General features: G+C 42.9%; 1 protein-coding gene across 1 annotated transcript in view; it reads left to right on the top strand.

Annotated features, from left to right (window-relative positions):
* Positions 1 to 2,758: 2,758 nt before the first annotated feature.
* adamtsl2 (ADAMTS-like 2) overlaps positions 2,759 to 19,424 on the top strand; it is a 200,161-nt gene continuing 183,495 nt past the window's right edge. The window contains exons 1-3 of the mRNA XM_060841240.1: positions 2,759 to 3,061; positions 7,797 to 7,914; positions 17,085 to 17,224. Of these exons, the coding sequence (XP_060697223.1) occupies positions 7,798 to 7,914; positions 17,085 to 17,224 (257 nt within the window). The 5' untranslated portion in view covers positions 2,759 to 3,061; position 7,797. The remainder of the gene's footprint in view (positions 3,062 to 7,796; positions 7,915 to 17,084; positions 17,225 to 19,424) is intronic.

Here is a 19,424-nt window from a genome sequence, read left to right as displayed (position 1 = left end):
GAAAGTTGCATCACAGGGATACAGAGTAAAAAGTGAGGTCTGCAGATGCTGGAAATCAGAGCTGAAAATGTGTTGCTGGTTAAAGCACAGCAGGTCAGGCAGCATCCAAGGAACAGGAAATTCGACGTTTCGGGCAAAAGCCCTTCATCAGGAATGAAGGGCTTTTGCCCGAAACGTCGAATTTCCTGTTCCTTGGATGCTGCCTGACCTGCTGTGCTTTAACCAGCAACACATTTTCAGCTCACAGGGATACAGGGTGGGTTAAGAAGGCATTTAACACACTTGCCTTCATTGCTCAGACTACTGAGCATAGGAGTTGGGATGTCATGATAAGGTTGTGCAGGATGTTATTGAGGCCACTTTTGGAGCACTGGACACAGATCTGCTTGCCGTGCTATAGGAAGGATATTATTAAATTGGAGCGTGTTCAGAAAAGATTTACTAGGATGTTGCTAGGACTGGAGAGTTTTTGTTATAAGGTGAGGCTGGAGCATAGGAGGCTGAATGGTGACCTTGATTAAGATTTATAAAATCATGAGCGGCATAGGTTGAATAGTAATGGTCTTTTCCCTAGGATGTGGGGAAGTTCAAAGCTAGGCAATATATTTTTAATATGAGAGGAGAAAGATTTAAAAAGAACCTGAAGGGCAACGTTTTCACACAGAGGGTGGTTCGTATGTGAAATAAACTGCCAGTGGAAGTGGTAGATGCAGTTATAACATCTAAAAGAATTTGAATAGGTACATGAATAGGAAATGTTTAGAAGAATATGGGCCAAATGCAGGCAAGAAGCAACTAGTTTAGTTTGGAAAACTTGGTCAGCATGGGTGAGTTGTACCAAAATGTCGGTTTTGGTGGTATCTGACTCTAGGAACCTAAGTTCATCTGCCTTACCTGTCATACTCCTCGCATTAAAACAAATACATCTCAGACCGTCAGTCCTGCCATGTTCAATAACTTCCCTCTATCTGTTCTTCCTTTTAGTCTTATTGGCCTGAGTCTCTGAGTCCTCCTAAATTATTTTACTTGCTGACCTATTGCTCTGGTTCCTGACCCTGCTGCACTAGTCTAAATTGCATTCTTTAAGATGTTCAACTTCAGCACTCTATTGTAAGTCACATCCATAATTATGGAAAAGCACAGCAGGTCAGACAGCATCCAAGAAGCAGGAGAATCGACCGGCATAAGCTCCAAAAAGTCTCATGCTCCTTGGATGCTGCCTGACCTGCTGTACTTTTCCAGCACCACACTCTCCACTCTGATCTCCCACATCTGCAGTCCTCACCTTCTCCTAGACGACATCCATAGTCATACAAAGTTGACTTATTATGCTCCCAAGAAAATGGTCAACCTTTTAATGAGGACCCAAGTTCAGCTGGTTCTTAATTGATCTATTGTTCACTGCATACCATGGGGAATAGAAATACTGCTTAAGACTAGCAATTGCCAAACGTAAACCACAGATTTCAGTTTATAATCAACATTTTGTGGGATATAGGTAAAGTAGTGTTACTTCTGCAAGCATAATTGCTTATGCAAACCTACACCAGTGTATAATGGTTTCAGCAAAGAGCTGAGTTAGCTAAAATGTGCATACAAGAATTAAGACTATGTAAAGGGATACATAGTTTTTTCTGAGTTAGCTAAAATGTGCATACTAGAATGGAACGTGCCTGCAAACAACGGAAGATGTTACAGACAAATCGATAAGTTGAAAAAGAACATCAAGATATTCCAAGCTCAGCAAATTTCCCTCATGTCAGCACTGAGGCGAGCCAAGTCACTGATAGGGGGAAGGATCGCCTGGCTTGGAGTAGAGGGAGAAGTAAACAAGGGCGGAGCGCAGCTGGGCAGGGGCAGAACACAATAAGGAATATTGATAGCTTTGAAGGCCAATGAGGTAAACAGGGAAGTATCAAGAATTAAACTGTATAAATTGTGGAGTAATTTCTGGATCAGGGTGGCTACTTACTAGTCACCTCTTCTTGCAAGAACATTTCAATAAAATTCGCTGCTTCAGAATTTGACTTGGACTGAAATTTATTATATTGTGAGCTCTGTTTCTCACAACTTCTTTTAAGATTCAGTTCTTTGTGAAATTACATTGTTTGTACAAGTCAAAGATTTAGATTCTCTTAGCACGCTCAGTCTTAACTTGAGTAAGTTTGCTGTTGTGGTGAGGCAGAAATTCAAGTATGTGAACTGGAGACACAGGGTCAGTGTTGGAGACACACAGGGGCAAAGACAGAGAGTTATTAGCAGAGGGTCGGAGATTGACATTTAGTGGCATAGGATCTGAGAGTGGGTCAGTGTCAACAAATCAGTGGCAGTCCGAAAGGGGACTGCAAGACAGTCAATCACAGTTGGTCAGTGACAGAGTCATTGTCACGGAGAATTAAAGTATCAGTAACAGAGTTTGTGACAGAGGGTCCGAGCAGTGATTGCATAAATATGCCAAGACGGGCATCAAAGATAGAGGCGGGAGACTAAGCACAGTGATAAATATCTCGGAACTAGGAGATTTCCAGCTCGGTTAATACTAACATTTCGAAGTTCCCGAAAAATATCGCCACAATTTCACGATGGCTCCGTTGACTTAGCAGCAACAGACCCACTAACAGGCCCAGAGCAATGGCGCCAGGCGGCGGTGGCCATTACTTTTGGCAGTTAATTTTCAAACTTCAGGCACGTGCTCACCAGCAGGTGGCAATGTACGCAGGCGCAGTGTGAGTGACACAAGTTGTAGGGGAGTGGCGCAGCCGCATAGAGGGCGGGATGGCTGGAGGTGGGCCGCGAGTAGAAGGCGGTGGATGCTTCAGGTATAAAAAGCCTGGAAAAGAATCGCTAGAAACTATTCCGAGAACAGTGAGGAAGGAGGAGGAATTGTGTTGGGATGTGGCTGAGCTAGGTGCTGAGCCGCGAAGAGCTCTTCGTTGTCTGGAGATCTGAAGTAGTTGGCCACTGGCAGCGCAGGCAGGGTCGGGCTCTGGCAGGACACTGGCTTCTATTGGTTTGAGGGGATCATCATCGGTTCAGTCATCAGCCCGGAAACTGAGTGAAGGTAAATGCTGAAGGAATTGACTGTTGATTTCTGTGACTTCTCGAAATTATAAACCAGCGTGTTATCTTCAGTGACTCTCCTAGCTTGAGTTTGACAACCCGTTTGTGCAGGCAAAGTGCACACTTCTATCTGTGCTTTGTGGGCATTTATGAACCAATTGCACATTTAGGATATACGAAGCAGCATTACAGCAGCTTTACCATTTCCTATCATAATTTGACTTAATAATTTAGGGCGCCTCAGGTATCTAACGTTTTGACTAAGAAATCGAGATTTACAACTGGCTTACCTATGGCTACTCTTGTAAAATAAATGTATATTCCTTGTATAATTAAGGGCTACGGGGAGAACGCTGGTAAGTGGAGTTGAGATGCCCATCAGCCATGATTGAATGGCGGAGTGGACTCGATGGGCCGAATGGCCTTACTTCCGTTCCTATGTCTTATGGTATATTTTTGAATGGCAGTATTTGACTTGCAAGTTGAGAAATTCTAGAAATAAAAGCAATCAGTGCCAAATGGTCCAGTAACATTTAACCCCCTGCTGTTAAGCTTCAGTGAGTGCCAACAAGGTGAAATCTATATAAAGTGGTCCTGTTCCCTAAAATGCATGGATTAAAATATTTGTGGGGATAGTGTAATGCAATCAATAGCAAAAAGTATTGGATTGTTACAATGGAATAGGGTATTGAGTAAAATTCATGGTACTAACATGTACAAAATTATTGCAATGCATCAGTATGGTACAATGTAGGTTACTGTTGCAATAAGACAGGGATGGTGCAGCAAGATTAATCTGAATTGGCACTAATGTTTCCTTGGTGCTTTAGATGACAAGAACCCCTATTGTCATGTGTATGAACAGAACTGCTGAGAAACTTATACAGAGCAATCTTAATTGAGTAGCCTAAAATGCACATTCTCTGGGTAACCCATTAAGTTACTAAATAGCTTTTATGCACAAATTGGCATGAGTTGAGGAACACTGCACTAAGAACTGATAAATCAAAGGTAGTGCAACATGTGCAAAGTAACTAATTCTTTTGGAGTGATATTGTATGTTTCTGGTTATGCATTGTGGCCAGGGTTTTATCAGACTGCTACCAAAGACTGTTGACTGTCATTGTATTATTTCAGGTACAACCTCTGATTTTAAGAAAGATCTAAGTTGTGTTTCTAAATAACAAGCAGTATTCTTGCAGTGACAATATAGTGTATGCTATCATGAGGTAAAATTAAGCTGCAACAGCACCAGGGACCCAAGCTTGATTCCAACCTCTGGTGACTGTGTGTGGGGTTTTCACATTCTCCCCATGTCAGTGTAGGTTTCCTATGGGTGCACAGGTTTTGAGGAGATCAGAGCTGAAAGTGTTGCTGGAAAAGCGCAGCATCCAAGGAACAGGAAATTTGACGTTTCGGGCATAAGCCCTTCATCAGGAATGAGGAAAGTGTCCGGCAGGCTAAGATAAAAGGTAGGGAGGAGGGACTTGGGGGAGGGGCGATGGAGATGTGATAGGTGGAAGGAGGTCAAGGTAAGGGTGATAGGCCGGAGTGGGGTGGGGGCGGAGAGGTCAGGAAGAAGATTGCAGGTTAGGAAGGCAGTGCTGAGTTCGAGGGATTTGACTGAGACTAGGTGGGGGGAGGGGAAATACCTTGTGGTTGGAGGGTTCCCAGGCAGAAGATGAGGCGCTCTTCCTCCAACCGTTGTTATGGTCTGGCGATGGAGTCGTCCAAGGACCTGCATGTCCTTGGAGGTGTGGGAGGGGGAGTTAGTGTTGAGCCATGGGGTGGTTGGGTTGGTTGGTCCGGGTGTCCGAGGTGTTCTCTGAAACGTTCCGCAAGTAGGCGGCCTGTCTCCCCAGTATAGAGGAGGCCACATCGGGTGCAGCGGATGCAATAGATGGTGTGTGCAGGTGAATTTGTGGCTGATATGGAAGGATCCCTTGGGGCCTTGGAGAGAGGTAAGGGAGGAGGTGTGGGCACAAGTTTTTGCATTTCTTGCGATTGCAAGGGAAGGTGCTGGGAGTGGAGGTGGGGGGGGTGTGGACCTGACGAGGGAGTGGCCTTTTCGCAGCGCTGATTGGGGAGGGGAGGGAAATATCCCTGGTGGTGGGGTCCGTTTGGAGGTGGCGGAAATGACGGCGGATGATACGCTGTATATGGAGGTTGGTGGGGTGGTAGGTGAGAACCAGTGGGGTTCTGTCCTGGTGGCAGTTGGAGGGCCGGGGCTCAAGGGCGGAGGAGAGGGAAGTGGAGGGCATCATTGATCAAGTCTGGGGGGAATCTGCGGTCCTTGAAGAAGGAGGCCACCTGGGTTGTACGGTATTGGAACTGCTCCTCCTGGGAGCAGATGCGGCGGAGACGAAGGAATTGGGAATATGGGATGGTGTTTTTACAGGGGTCGGAGGAGGTGTAGTCTAGGTAGCTGTGGGAGTCAGTCAGTTTATCGTAGATGTCCGTGTTGATTCGGTCGCCCAAGATAGAAATGGAAAGGGGAGGGAGGAGTCTGAGATGGTCCAGGTGAATTTGAGGTTGGGGTGGAAGGTATTGGTAAAGTGGATGAACTGTTCAACCTCCTCGTGGGAGCATGAGGCAGCGCCGATACAGTCATCGATGTAGCGGAGGAAAAGGTGGGGGGTGGTGCCAGTGTAGTTGCGGAAGATGGACTGTTCCACATATCCTACGAAGAGGCAGGCATAGCTGGGGCCCATTGATTTGGAGGAAGTGGGAGGATTGGAAAGAGAAATTGTTCAGGGTGAGGACCGGTTCAGTCAGTTGAAGGAGGGTGTCAGTGGAAGGGTACTGGTTGGTACGGCGGGAAAGGAAGAAGCGGAGGGCTTTGAGTCCTTCGTGATGGGGGATGGAGGTGTACAGGGACTGGATGTCCATCGTGAAGATAAGGCGTTGGGGACCAGGGAAGTGAAAATAATGGTGGAGGGTGTGGATGGTGTCCCGAACGTAGGTGGGGAGTTCTTGGACTAAGGGGAACAGGACCATGTCGAGGTATGCAGAGATGAGTTTGGTGGGGCAGGAGCAGGCTGAGACAATGGGTCGGCTGGGGCAGTCAGGTTTGTGGATTTTGGGCAGGAGGTAGAAATGGGCGGTGTGGGGTTGTGGGACTGAGGTTGGAGGCAGTGGATGGGAGATCCCCTGAGGTGATGAGGTTGATGATGGTTTGGTGGTGGGAGGTGGGGTCATGGTCAAGGGGGCAGTAGGAGGAGGCTAAATGGCTGGCTTGTGATACCAACAAAATGCATTCAGTTCCTGTTGAGGTTACCATGAAGGACAACCCTTCTCATTGCCTTGTCTGAGGTATGGTCATTCTCTAGTTGTTGTAGTCCACTGTGGGATGTGGACTTCACTGGCTGGCCAACATTTATTGCCTGTCCCTGGTTGCTACCAGTTTGAACTGATGTGCATCTAAGTAGAACTCATGGATTGCAGTGTCGGGTGGCTGGGGGGGGGGGGGGGGAGGAAAGAGATGTCCAGGATTTTGACAGTGACACTAGCCTTGTGTGATGTAGTGGTAGTCTCCCTACCCACTGATTGGAGGCACAGGTTCAAGTCCCACCTGCTCCAGAAATGTGTAATAACATCTCTGAACAGGTTGATTTTAGAAAGTTAGGTTGCATTTTAAAATATCTTTTAAAAATTAAATAACTAGGGGGCACTCTTAAAATTGGAGTTTGCCAAATTAGGACTAAGTGGAAATTATTTTCCTGAATAGGTTGGGTGACTTTGGAACTCTAAAGCTAGTGAGTAATGTTAGGCTGCAGATAGATGAATTTTTATTAGATTAGTCTTTATTGTTACATACAGTGAATATAGTGAAAAGTTTATATGTTGCCACTTGTAGCACTACTCAGCTTCTTCAGTTATAAGTTCTTAGATAATAAAGAAGTAGTGTCCAGTGTTGCAGAAAAAATTTGGAACAACTCTTTCAACCCAGACCACACACCTCACCTACAGTCTGCGTGGACACTGGGGCAACACAAGACCTGAAGGTCACCAAGCCATGCCTGGCAAGGAAATGAGGTTTATGGGCAGCACAGTGGCAGTGGTTAGCACTGCTACCTCACAGCACTAGAGACCCGGGTTCAATTCCTGCCTCGGGCGACTGTGTGGAGTTTGCACATTCTCCCGTGTCTGTGTGGGTTTCCTCCGGGTGCTCCAGTTTCCTCCCACAATCCAAAAATGTGCAGGTCAGGTGAATTGGCCATGCTAAATTGCCCATTGTGTTAGGTGACTGGGTAAGTGTAGAGGAATGGGTCTGAGTGGGTTGTGCTTCGGCAGGTCAGTGTGGACTTGTTGGGCAGAAGGGCCTGTTTCCACACTGTTTTAGATTAGATTACTTACAAACCATCCATTATATTCATATTACTGGTGGAGTAGCTTTGAGGTATTGAATGGCTTAATTTTTAGACATGATTTGTATGTTTTGTAATTTTTAAAATTCTAATTAGTCAGCAGTTAAATAACACCTTTTTTCTGTTTGGTACAGGGAATTGATATTTAAATGGAATGTACTTTGTCTGCTAATGCTCTCTGCAGTTTCTATTTGTGACAGTGCAGGGTTAGGTGAAGGCCAATAGGGAAAGTAAATACAAAGTATTGTAATGTGGCCTTGAAGTGCTCCTCCAATTTAATTCTGATCAGTAATTAATCCTATGCAAACTTAATTGATCATGTATTATCTGCCATGTTCTAAGTGATCTTCAATACTTTATTCTTTCCAGTATGAATTTAACAAAATGGAGCTCCAAAGGTACTTTGGGTTGGGATGCAGTTGTCTTCATGCACTATCTGATTGCTGTTGCATTACTTATTGAAAACGCTGCTACTATGGTGATACATGTGAGTATCAGTCAGTGTTTCCCACATTCCTGCTTTTGCACTGTATACATTTCTAGTTTAAATCATTCTTTTCCTCGTAATTTTTTTGGAGGAAAAGAAAATGAAGAAATCAGGTAAGATTGATGGCGTAGTGGTACTATGGCTGGTCTATTAATAGTGAGACCCAGGAAACACTTTGGGGACATGGGTCAAATCCTGGCACGGCAGATGGTGGAATTTGAATGTTAAATACTAATGGGGAGTCCTGTAACCATTGTCATTTGACAGGAAACCCCATCTGTTTCACTTCCCCCTCTTTTTTTTAAGGGAAGGAAATCTGCCATTCTTGCCTGATCTAGCCTGCATGTGACTGTAGACTTGCAGCGATATAGTTGACCCATAACAATTGGGGACAGGGAATAAATGCTGGCCTAGACAGTGATATCCACATCCTGTGAATTTTTTTAAAAAAGTTGTTATATGAAAATGACATGTATCAGTGATTGCTGCTGACAGTTTGTTGTTTGCCACTAATCATCTTGGATGAAATAAGCAGAAAATACTGGAGGAACTCTGCATCTGCAGAGAGAAACGGTTAATGTTTTGAATCCAAATTCGTTATCCTTGACTACACTTCCTCACACCCTGCTTTCTGTAATAACTCCATTCCGTTCTCCCAGTATTTCTCTCCATTTCAACCACTTTACAATGGAGTGCCTTGGATTTAACCTTTTTTTTTTCTTATCCTCAACCAAGAATTACCCCACTGTGGTGATGGGGCTCTCAGCATTCTTCAAAAGATCATCCAACACCATTTCAACCTCCTCCAGCAAACACATCCCTTTCATTGCATAAAGAAAGGGACATTAGAACTGATGGAGGAATGGACTAACCAGTCCATTTTCCTTGCAACTCCTCCCACCCCCAAACATCCCCAATGGCAGCTAACCAAGCAATTACTGGGGTGTAACACTTGTTCTTTCACCTTCTCCTTCTTCAGTGTCCAATGCCTTAAGCACACCTTCCAGGTGAAGCAAGATTTACATGTCCTTCTTTCAGTCCTATCCACAGTATTTGCTGCTCACAGTACTATCTCCCTTAAATTGACAGGACCAAATGCAGACTTCTACTTTGTGGAGTATCTTGGCTCTGACATTCCAGTTGCTTGCCACTTCAATAAACAATCTTGCTCCAATGCTATTATTCCTGCTCATGTTCCAACAAAGCTCAACGTAAGCTGGAGTAACAATGCTTTCTTTGCTTGAGCACTTTACAGCCTTTAGACTGTATCTTTGTTGACTTTGCTCTTAGTAATAAGAGACATATAATTTTAATGCCTAGTTTGCATCTTTAACCTCCTTTTTATTGTGATCAATATTACCTTTGTCTTTTGCCCTGGGTACCTTCACAATCTGTTCAACTCACTTTAACAATCCCCCTCCTTCTGTCAATAACACCTTTTTTTAAAAACAAACTTGCCCCAGCTTCCAATTCTGAATAGAATATTACAAAATGTGAGCTTAATGTCTCTGTAGATGCTTCCAGACCAGTTTCTCCAGCATTTTTAGCTTCATTTTAGATTTCAGCATCTACAGTATTTTGTTTTTGTCAGCTGATCTGTTATTACGGAGAATCTATTGGCTATTTTCTAAAATATATATTTGTCTTATGAAATTTTCTATGGGATAGCAATTACTTTTGTAGTGATCTGTGATGGTAAATTACCACAAGTGGGAAGTACCTCCCTGAGACAAAATTGCTAGAATTTGGAATGTGCTGTGAAGTTTAACGTGAAGAACTTTCCAAATTTATTAAGATGAGAATGGAAATAATACTTATTGGGTGTGTCTTAGCTGTATAGCACCATTGTTACACTCGTCAAAGGTTGAGGCTAAGTGGTGCATGATAAATGTCAGTCATCTAGCTCATATCTTGGGCACAGATCTGCCAAGATATGCAAGCAAAAAGCTATACTAGGTCACTAATCCAGGTTTCCATTAATTCTAGTTTGGAATGTTATGCCTTGAGGAGCATCTCTGCAATGAGACTGAATGTTTTTGTTTTCTGAAGCTAAACATTAGAGTCCTGGAGATCTACAGCATGGTAACAAACCCTTCAGTCCAACCTGTCCATGCTGACCAGATCTCCTCTTCCCTTTTTCTCTTCCCCACCCACCCAGGGAAAAGACTATCTATTAATCCTATCCATGCAGCTCCTGATTTTGTAAACCTCTATACGGTCACCCCACAGTTTCCAACACTCTAGGGAAAACAGTCCTAGCCTATTCAGTCTCTCCCTATAGCTCAAATTCTCCTCCAACCCTGGCAACATCCTTGTAAATCTTTTCTGAACCCTTTCAAGTTTCACAACATCTTTCCGATGGGCAGGAGACGGAATTGCACACCGTATTCCAACAGTGGCCTAACCAATGTCCTGTACAGCTATAACATGACCTCCCAACTACTGTACTCAATACCCTGACCAATAAAAGAAAGCATAACAAATGCCTTCTTCACTATCCTATCTACCTGCAACTCTACTTTCAAGGACTATGAACCTGCACTCCAAGGTCTTTGTTCAGCAACACTCTAGGACCTTACCATTAAGTATATAAGTCCTGCTAAGATTTGATTTCCCAAAATGCAGCACCTGTCTTATCTGAATTAAACTCCATCTACCACTTCTCAGCCCACTGGCCCATCTGATCAAGATTCCATCGTAATCTGAGGTACCCTTCTTTGCTGTCCACTACACCTCCAATTTTGATGTCATCAGCAAACTTACGAACTATACTTGTACTCACATCCACATTACTTTTGTTCATTTACATAAATAGTGGACCCAGCACTGATCCTTGTGGCATTTCACTGGTCACAGGCCTCCAGTCTGAAAAACATCCTTCCACCTTTGAGCCAGTTCTGTATCCAAATGGCAACTTCTCCTTGTATTCCATGAGATCTAACCTTGCTAACAAATCTCCCATGGGGAACCTGGTCAAATGCCTTACTGACGTCCATATAGATCACGTCCACTGCTCTGCCTTCATCAATCCATTTTGTTACTTATTCAAAAAACTCAATCAAGTGAGAGAGATGTAATTTCCCACACAAAAGCAATGTTGACTATCCCTAATCATCTTTCCAAATACATGTACATCCTGTCCCTCAGGATTCCCTCCAACTTGCCCATCATTGACATCAGGCTCACAAGTCTATAGTTCCCCAGCTTGTCCTTACCACCCTCCTTAAACAGTGGCATCACGTTAGCCAACCTCCAGTCTTCTAGCACGTCACCTGTGACTATTGATGATACAAATATCTCCAAGATGCCCAGAATCACTTCCCACAGAGTTCTAGGATATACCTGATCAGGTCCTGGGGATTTATCCACTTGTGTTTCAAGACATCAGCACTTCCTCTGCTGTAATATGGGCATCTTTCAAGATATCACCATCTATTTTTCTACATTCTATATTGTCCATGGCCTTTTCCACAGTAAACACTGATGCAAAATACTTATTTAGTATCTTCCCCATCTCCTGCAGCTCCACAAAGGCTGCCTTGCTGATCTGAGGGTCCCTATTCTCAAGGAGAAAGTGAGGACTGCAGATGCTGGAGACCAGAGGTGAAAAGTGTGGTGCTGGAAAAACAGCAGGCCAGGCAGCATCTGAGGAGCAGGAGAATCAATGTTTCAGGCATAAGCCTTCCTCATTCATGACTGGCTTATGCCCGAAACGTCAATTCTCCTGCTCCTCAGATGCTGTCTGGCCTGCTGTTTTTCCAGCACTGGTCTCCAGCATCTGCACTCCTCACTTTCTCCTAGTTGATCTTAACCTCCTGTGAATCCTCTATCAAGGATGCCTATCTTGAAGAAGCTCTCCTCCTCCCTCTACAAGGATCTGAGTCCCTCTCTCGCTGCACTCCCCAGGTCGTCTCCTCTGCCCTAAAGCTCAGTCCCTATTCTCTCCCTAGTTGCCCTTTGTCCTTGATGTATTTGTAAAAACCCTTTGGATTCTCCTTAACTCTATTTGCCAAAGCTATTTCAGTCTCCTTTTTGCTATCCTGATTTCTCTCGCGTATACCCCTACTGCCTTTATATTCTTGTAAGGATTCACTCGATCTATCCTGTCTGTACATAACATATGCTTCCTCCTTTTTTCTTAACCAAACCCTCCATTTTAGTCATTGGCATTCTCTATACCCAGCAGCCTTTCCTTTCACCCTAACAAGAATATACTTTCTCTGGACTCTCTCTCATTTCTGAAGGCTTCCCATTTTCCGGTTGTCCCTTTCCCTGTGAACTTCTGCCCTCAATCAGTTTTTGATCATTCTTGCCTAATACCATCAAAATTGGCCTTTCTCCAATTGAGAACTTCAACTTTTAGATCTGGCGTATCCTTTTCCATCTCTATTTTAAAACTAATAGAATTATGGTTGCTGGTCCCAAAGTGCTCCCTCACTAACACCACAGTCACCTGCCCTGTCTTAATTCCCAGTTCTCATTCATTCTTTGACCTCCCACCAGACCTTCAACCATCCCACAAAAGGTGAGCAGGACAATAATATTTAGAAAGCAAGAACAGGTGTAGGATATTGAATCCAACTGTCATCTACCTGAATGCCTCTTGTGTGGTATCCCAACAATTCCTTGTGATAAGGATCCAGAAATGTATCTATCTTATGACTTGAATATGATCAATTTTAGAGCTTCTACAGTCTTGGCATAGAAAATTCCCAGTCTGTAACAAGGGATTTTATTGCCCAAACATCAAGCAATTTCCTTCCTATATCTCTCTATTTTGCTTTTTTTATAATACTACTTAGAAAACCCACTTGTGTTCAAGTTTCACTTGTATGGCTTGGTGTTATAATGCTGCTTTGAATCAAAAGATGAAACATTCTACGAATTGTCTTGATGCTTCATTATGCTAAAGATACCATATAAACATGATGTTGACATCAGTTTAGAGCATCACAGCAATCAGACTGCTAAATCTTTTTGAAGTTAGAATTGCATCATATGAAAATGCTACCTAGGAAGAATAAGGACAAGATTCTATTCACGTTTAAAACATTAGGTGTCTGTTTAACTCTTGAGTTGCAGGCTGGAAACTGTATTATTCTGTGGTGGGATGAGAGGCAGAACAGAAGTCTGCTCACCCAGCTTCCCTGCTTATTTTATGAAGTGTTGATGGTTAACAAAGTTAAAAATCACAACACCAGGTTATAGTCCAACCAGTTTAATTGGCATCACACTCGCTTTCGGAGCGACTCTCCTTCCGCAGGTGATAGTGGAGGGCTCGATTGTAACACAATTTATAGCAAAAATTTAGTGTGATGTAACTGAAATTATACACTCTGTTAAGCCTTTCATCAGTTAGAATACAGTGATAGTTTCACTTTCATGTGTAAATCTCAAAACCTTTTTTAAAAAGTTGCATTCTCGGGTTAGCTGTTAACAATGGTGATAGCTAGCTAATGTTGAAGGTGTTGGCCCCCTGTGTTCTGTCAATGCCATAATGTTTTAGATTGATTCTAATCTAAAGTGAGAGAAGAGTTCTACATGAATGCATGCAGTTTTTGAGCAAAGTACAATGTAACTCTGCAAGTACAAATTCACCTCAATGTGTGCATGTGGGTCTTTGTCGGTGTGTCTGTCTGGGGTGGGGATTGAATGTGAGAAAGTGTAGTGAGTGCAGAGTGTCTTAAGTCTGAGGGGGCGCATGGGAGTGTGTGTGTAGGAATATCTGTGCATAGTGCAATGGTGATCACCTGTAATGTGACATGAACCCAAGGTCCCAGTTGAGGCCCTCCTATGGGTACCGAACTTAGCTATCAGCCCCTGCTCAGCCACTTTCCTCTGCTGCCTGTCCCGAAGTCCACCTTAGAGGATGGTCACCTGAAGGTCTGAGGCTAAATGTCCTGGACCACTGAAGTGCTCTCCAACTGGGAGGGAACCCTCCTGTCTGTTTGTTGTGCGGTGCCCATTTGTCTGTTGTCGTAGCCTTTGCTCGGTTTCCCCAATGTACCATGCCTCCAGGCATCCTTGCCTGCAATGTATAAGATAGACAATGTTGACTGACTCTCATGAGTACCTGCCATGTACAAGGTGGGAGGTGTTCCCATGCATAATAGTGGTATCTATGTCCACAATCTGACATGTCTTGCAGCGTCCACCGTGACAGGGTTGTATGGAGTTGTCCTGAGAGTCAGGCAGTTTGCTACAAACAATGATCTGTTTGTTTGAGGTTTGGTGGTTGTTTAAAGGCAAGCAGTGGAGGTGTGGGGAAGGTCTTGGTGAGGTGCTCATCCTCATTGATAATGTGTTGCAGGTCATGAAGAACATGGTGTAATTTTTCAGCCCTTGGGAAATACTGAACAATGAAGGGTACCTTGTTGGTTGCAGCACGTGTCCCTCTCCTGAGGATCATTACTGTTCCTTGCTGTGGCACTCGGAACTGGCAGTTGATGAGTTGAGCATCGTACCCCGTTCTTGAGGGCATCCTTGAGTACTTCCAGGTGTCTATCTACCTCCTCTGAGCAGATCCAGTGTATGCATAGGGCTTGTCCATAAGGAATGGCTACCTTGATGTTTTGGGTGGCAGCTGGAGAAGTATAGCATTGAGGTTCTGTGGGTTTGCTGTAGTGTGGTGCTGAGGTCTCCATCCTTGATGGAGATGCATGTGTTTAAGAATGAGACAGGTAGTCGAGAGTAGCCCATGGTGAGTTTGGTGGAATAAAACTTGTTGATGTCACTGTCACTGTAGTTCTAACAGTGACTCCTCACCATGGGTCCAGAGGAAGAAAATGTTGTCAATGTACCTGGTGTATAATGTTGAAGATCCTGCATAGAGAAGTCTTGTTCAAACTGTGCATAAAAATGTTGGCATATTGGGGTGCAAATTTGATCCCCATGGCTGTTCTGTGTCTGGATGAAGAACTGGTTGTCAAAGATGAAGATGTTGTGATCCAGGATAAAGCAGCTGAGTGGTAGGATGGTGTTTGGAGACTGGCAATTGTTGGTGTTGAGTACTGAGGCTACTGCTGTGATGCCATCATTGAGGGATGCTGGTGTAGAGTGCAGAAACGTCCACCGTGACAAGGAATGTTCCCAGTTCGACTGGTCTGTGGGTGCTGAATTTCTGTAAGAAATCCATAGAGTTAAGACAGAAGCTGAAGATCCCCTGTACAATAGGTTTCAAGATGCCTTCCACATAGCCAGAGAGATTCTCCCATTGCACGACACGATGGGACATTCTGGTATGTTGGCTTTGTGTACCTTTTTTCGAAGGCAGTAGCAGTCGCCTACACGAGAAGTATGTGGGATGAGGGCATGTAGGGAACTCTGAAGGACTAGATCCAAAGTTCTGATCAGTGTGTTTAATTCTCTTTGGTCGGATCAGCTGGTAGTTGCCTGTAGTGTTCCTGGTTGTTCAGTTGTCGGTACACTTCCTTGCAGAAATCTGTTCTATTCTGAATGACAATGGCTCCTCCTTTTTATCTGCTGGTTTGATGACAATGTTATCATTGGTTTTTGAGAGCCTGCATGGCGTTGTTGTGAATGGGTGATGTTTTGCTCTACCTGGTGGGTACAGCTGAATCTGGCATTTATATATTTCCTGACAGTTTGAGCATACATGTCAAGCCCAGGGCAGCAGCCCTCTGGTGGGGTCCATGTTGACACCTTCTTTGGTTGCTCCCCTACAGGTCCCTGTGATGAAAGCCTTAACAGACAATCAATTTTTCAATGTATAATTTCAGTTACATCACACTTTAAACTTTTGCTATAAATTCTGTTACGCTCGAGCCCTCCACTATCACCTGCTGAAGGAGCATCGCTCCAAATGTTAGTGTGCTTCCATTTAAACCTGGTGTTGTGTAATTTTTTAACTTTGTACACCCCAGTCCAACACCGGCATCTCCAAATTAATTGTTAACAGCTGTCTGGTGGGAAGAAGACCCAATTAGTGAAAAGGGATGTGTGGCACAGTAGTACAGCCCAAAGTTTGGTTCAAATTAGCCAGCACGATTTAAACTCAGCAGACAATTTGTATTGCTGACACAATGTCATCATGCCATTTTTTTTTTGCCACCATGTTGTGGGTGGCACGGTGGTACAGTAGTGAGCATTGCTGCCTCACAGCACCAGAGGCCAGGTTCAATTCCCACCTCAGGCGACAGACTGTGTGGAGTTTGCACATTCTCTCCCCATGTCTGCGTGGGTTTCATCCAGGTGCTCAGGTTTCCTCCCACAGTCCAAAAGATGTGCAGGTTAGATGAGTTGGCCATGCTAAATTGCCCGTGATGTTGGGTGAATGGGGTAAATGTCTGGGTGGGTTGCGTTTCAGTGGGTCAGTGTGGACTTGTTGGGCTGAAGGGCCTGTTTCCACACTAAGTAATATTAAAAAAATGTGGGCCTGACTTGGGAATGTGAACACCAATGCAGACAGATTCCCATAACACTTGTGTTGCTATTTTTGGTAGCTAGGCAAGTCCACTTGTTTGTAACAAGTGGAGCATAAATTGACAATGAACAATGTTTGAAAGGGGTGCTTGGTTGCTTGCAGGGCTGTCATGTGTTGCTGCCAAATTGGTGGACTAATTGAATCTAAAATGGTGCCTCCAATGAGTACACCCTGAGCAACCAGTGCTCAATGAGTGCTAGTGCTTTGGCTACATCACCCCTTTTCTTTCCCCCTCTTCAGTCTCCAAATATATGAAGACTTTTTTGTTTTATTCCTCATCCAGGTCAAAAACCTCTACAATGTTGCATACCATTAGCAGCACCCAAAATAATCAAATTTCCAAATTTGAGAAAGCAGTTATCAGCACAATTGAACAAAATTTTTCATACAATCAAGCAAGAAACACCAAATTGTGAAGTTTAAGTAATTTTGGGTCTTCAGCATTTTTTTCTGTAAATGTTTTCATTCTTCTTAATTACTACTGCATCCTCACTATGCTTCTACTGGAAAGTTCTGGGAAACCTCACTCCAGATTAAATTCTAAACATTGCTGTAATTGAGCATTTTGCATATTGAAGTTAACATGCCTTAAGTGAGGATTTTAGAGTTGAACCCCCATCATGCTTTTAACCCCCATCTGCTCACAAACTACCTGTGCAAGTAAAAATTCAGCCTAACTTAAAAAGAAATATAATTTTGAATAAATATATTGTTTTATTTCTCCTAGCAAGTGACACAGACCTCTAATAGTTTAGAAGGATTAGACAATACTGCCTTTTGGTGGGGTGAATGGGCCAAGTGGACAGGATGCACCCGGACTTGCGGAGGAGGCATCAAAACACAGGAAAGACATTGCCTGCAACAAAGGTAGAGATAAATGTTAATATGGAGGCAATGTTTATTTTATCATTGACAAAATGTCTTATCGGTAAAGAACTGTAATTGCTCAATGAATGTCTGATCAATCAGCATCTGTAAAGGAAATGGTAGCTTAAATTGTTGGTTATAACTGAATGTCAAGTTATATGCAAATTGTCCATAAACACTTCATTTATCTCTCTTGCTACTTATGGTTCCACTGGCTGTTCTCTGTGCTTTTTGTTGTGCCAACATTCACCTGACCCCCTGAAGGGCATAAAGGGGTATCCTGAGTGACTAGTCCACCAGTTTAGTTCTACTTTATTTGGTGCTTCATCCTGTCAGAATAACACTTATCACTTCATGGTTGTGGTAATTGTTTTTCTTGCATGGTTTGTTGAGTGCCACAATGCAATTTTTAATCACTTTGAAAATTGACAAATCCATTTGTCACCTGAAATTAAGAACTACTGCATAGTAGTTTTTTTCTCCGTGCCTTTGCAACCAAAATTGCTGCTTTTTTAAAACTCCAGTATCCTTTTGTGGGTAACTTTTTTTTTATTTACTGCTACATCCAAGCAGTCTGCGCCTCTCTAGCTGGCAACTACTGTTTCTTTCCTCTTTTCAAAATTGGAACTTTTAAAGTAATAAAGTTTTATATGGGGAAAGAAGTGATCATTCAACCTGTCATTCCTGTTCTGACTCTTTCAAAAGAACAACCAATTTAGACTAATTCCTATGGTTTTCCTATAGCTCCACAAATGCATTCATTTTTGTTTTTAACTCTGTTCTTTAACCCCATCTAAAGAGGGTTCAATAGTTCATTTTATTTTTGAAAAGAAAGTGTAGAACACAAATCTAGCCCCTTTTTTTTCCTCAAGATGTCAAACAGCATATGTTAAAAGGCAAATAAAAACTCCTTGAGTCAGAACCCAAAAACTCCTATTCAAAGATCCTAGAGAACTAACAATTATTTAAAAAAAAAATAAAGCAAAAGAAGCCATAAGCTTATTAGCAAGGAAATTCCCTGAATATTTTCAAAACACTCAGGAGCATGAGATTAATTAAGAATAGAGTAAGACCGACTTGAAAACCAAAAGCTAACTTATCTGTGGAGCCTGAAGATGTTGGTTGGCTTTTGACTACCTTGAGAAAAAAGCAAGGACTGGAGATCAGAGCTGAAAATGTGCTACTGCGCTTTTCCAGCAACACATTTTCAGTTTTGACTACCTTGGGCTAGATTTTAGAGATATAAGTGGGAAGATAAGAGTCAACAATTGTCTAACATTGGCAGACCCAATCCATGTGCACAATTTCTTGGGGTGGTGTGCAGCTGCAGGCACAAGTTGTGCCTGCTAATTCCATACATTAGTTCAGAGGCAGTTGTGAGCATGGATGAGTGCCAAGGCAACCTACTTAAAATACTTTTGCCATCTAGCTCTGACCTTCCATTACCTCTAACAATAGCCAGGCTGTCTTCTATTACTCGTATAGATACTTCCCTAACATCCACCTTGGGTAGATCATAGGAATTGTGTAGATGTTGAAAATAAAGTTATACTCATCACAATTTGATACCACTTTTGTTCATAAATACCTGATTCAGGGGAAAAAGTCCTCAAACCAATCAACTTGTTAGCCTGTTACTAAACCAAGTAAATACCAATCTGGTAAATTTTTTAGAACCTTTTTTAAACCTGTTAATCAATAAGTTTTTTTTTTGAGCTTTTTTAAAGCTGGGTTATAATGACCTCCTCTGTAACATCCCTTAAGAAGTGTTGACAATAATGCCTATTAAAATTGCAGGAGCACATTTTTCCAAGGCTAAGCCAGATGTCCTGACAGTCTAACAATAACTTTGATTTTTACTTTTGACTGACAGCTGCAGCAGTGATTTTTTTTACATCTTTAATAGACAGTATGATGAAACTTTACATGATACATTAACAGATTGCAATCACCTGATGGCACAGTGCTCTGAAGGCTAGTGCTTCCAAATAAACCTGTTGAACTATAATCTGGTGTTGTGATTTTTAACTTTTAACAATCTTATTCACCACTAAGAATATTTATCCCTCCAAGGTAAGCATGTGACACAAGCTGCAAGTTAAACTGTTTCTGCAAACAAAGTCCATGACACTATACACATCCAACGTGGAGATGTCTCTCTTGCACTGCATCAAAGTTTATGGACCACATCCTTAGTACA

The sequence above is a fragment of the Hemiscyllium ocellatum genome, chromosome 21, assembly GCF_020745735.1.
Source record: "Hemiscyllium ocellatum isolate sHemOce1 chromosome 21, sHemOce1.pat.X.cur, whole genome shotgun sequence".
NCBI lineage: Eukaryota > Metazoa > Chordata > Chondrichthyes > Orectolobiformes > Hemiscylliidae > Hemiscyllium > Hemiscyllium ocellatum.
Note: the sequence above shows the minus strand (reverse complement) of the source record. Positions and strands in the feature narration are given on the sequence as shown.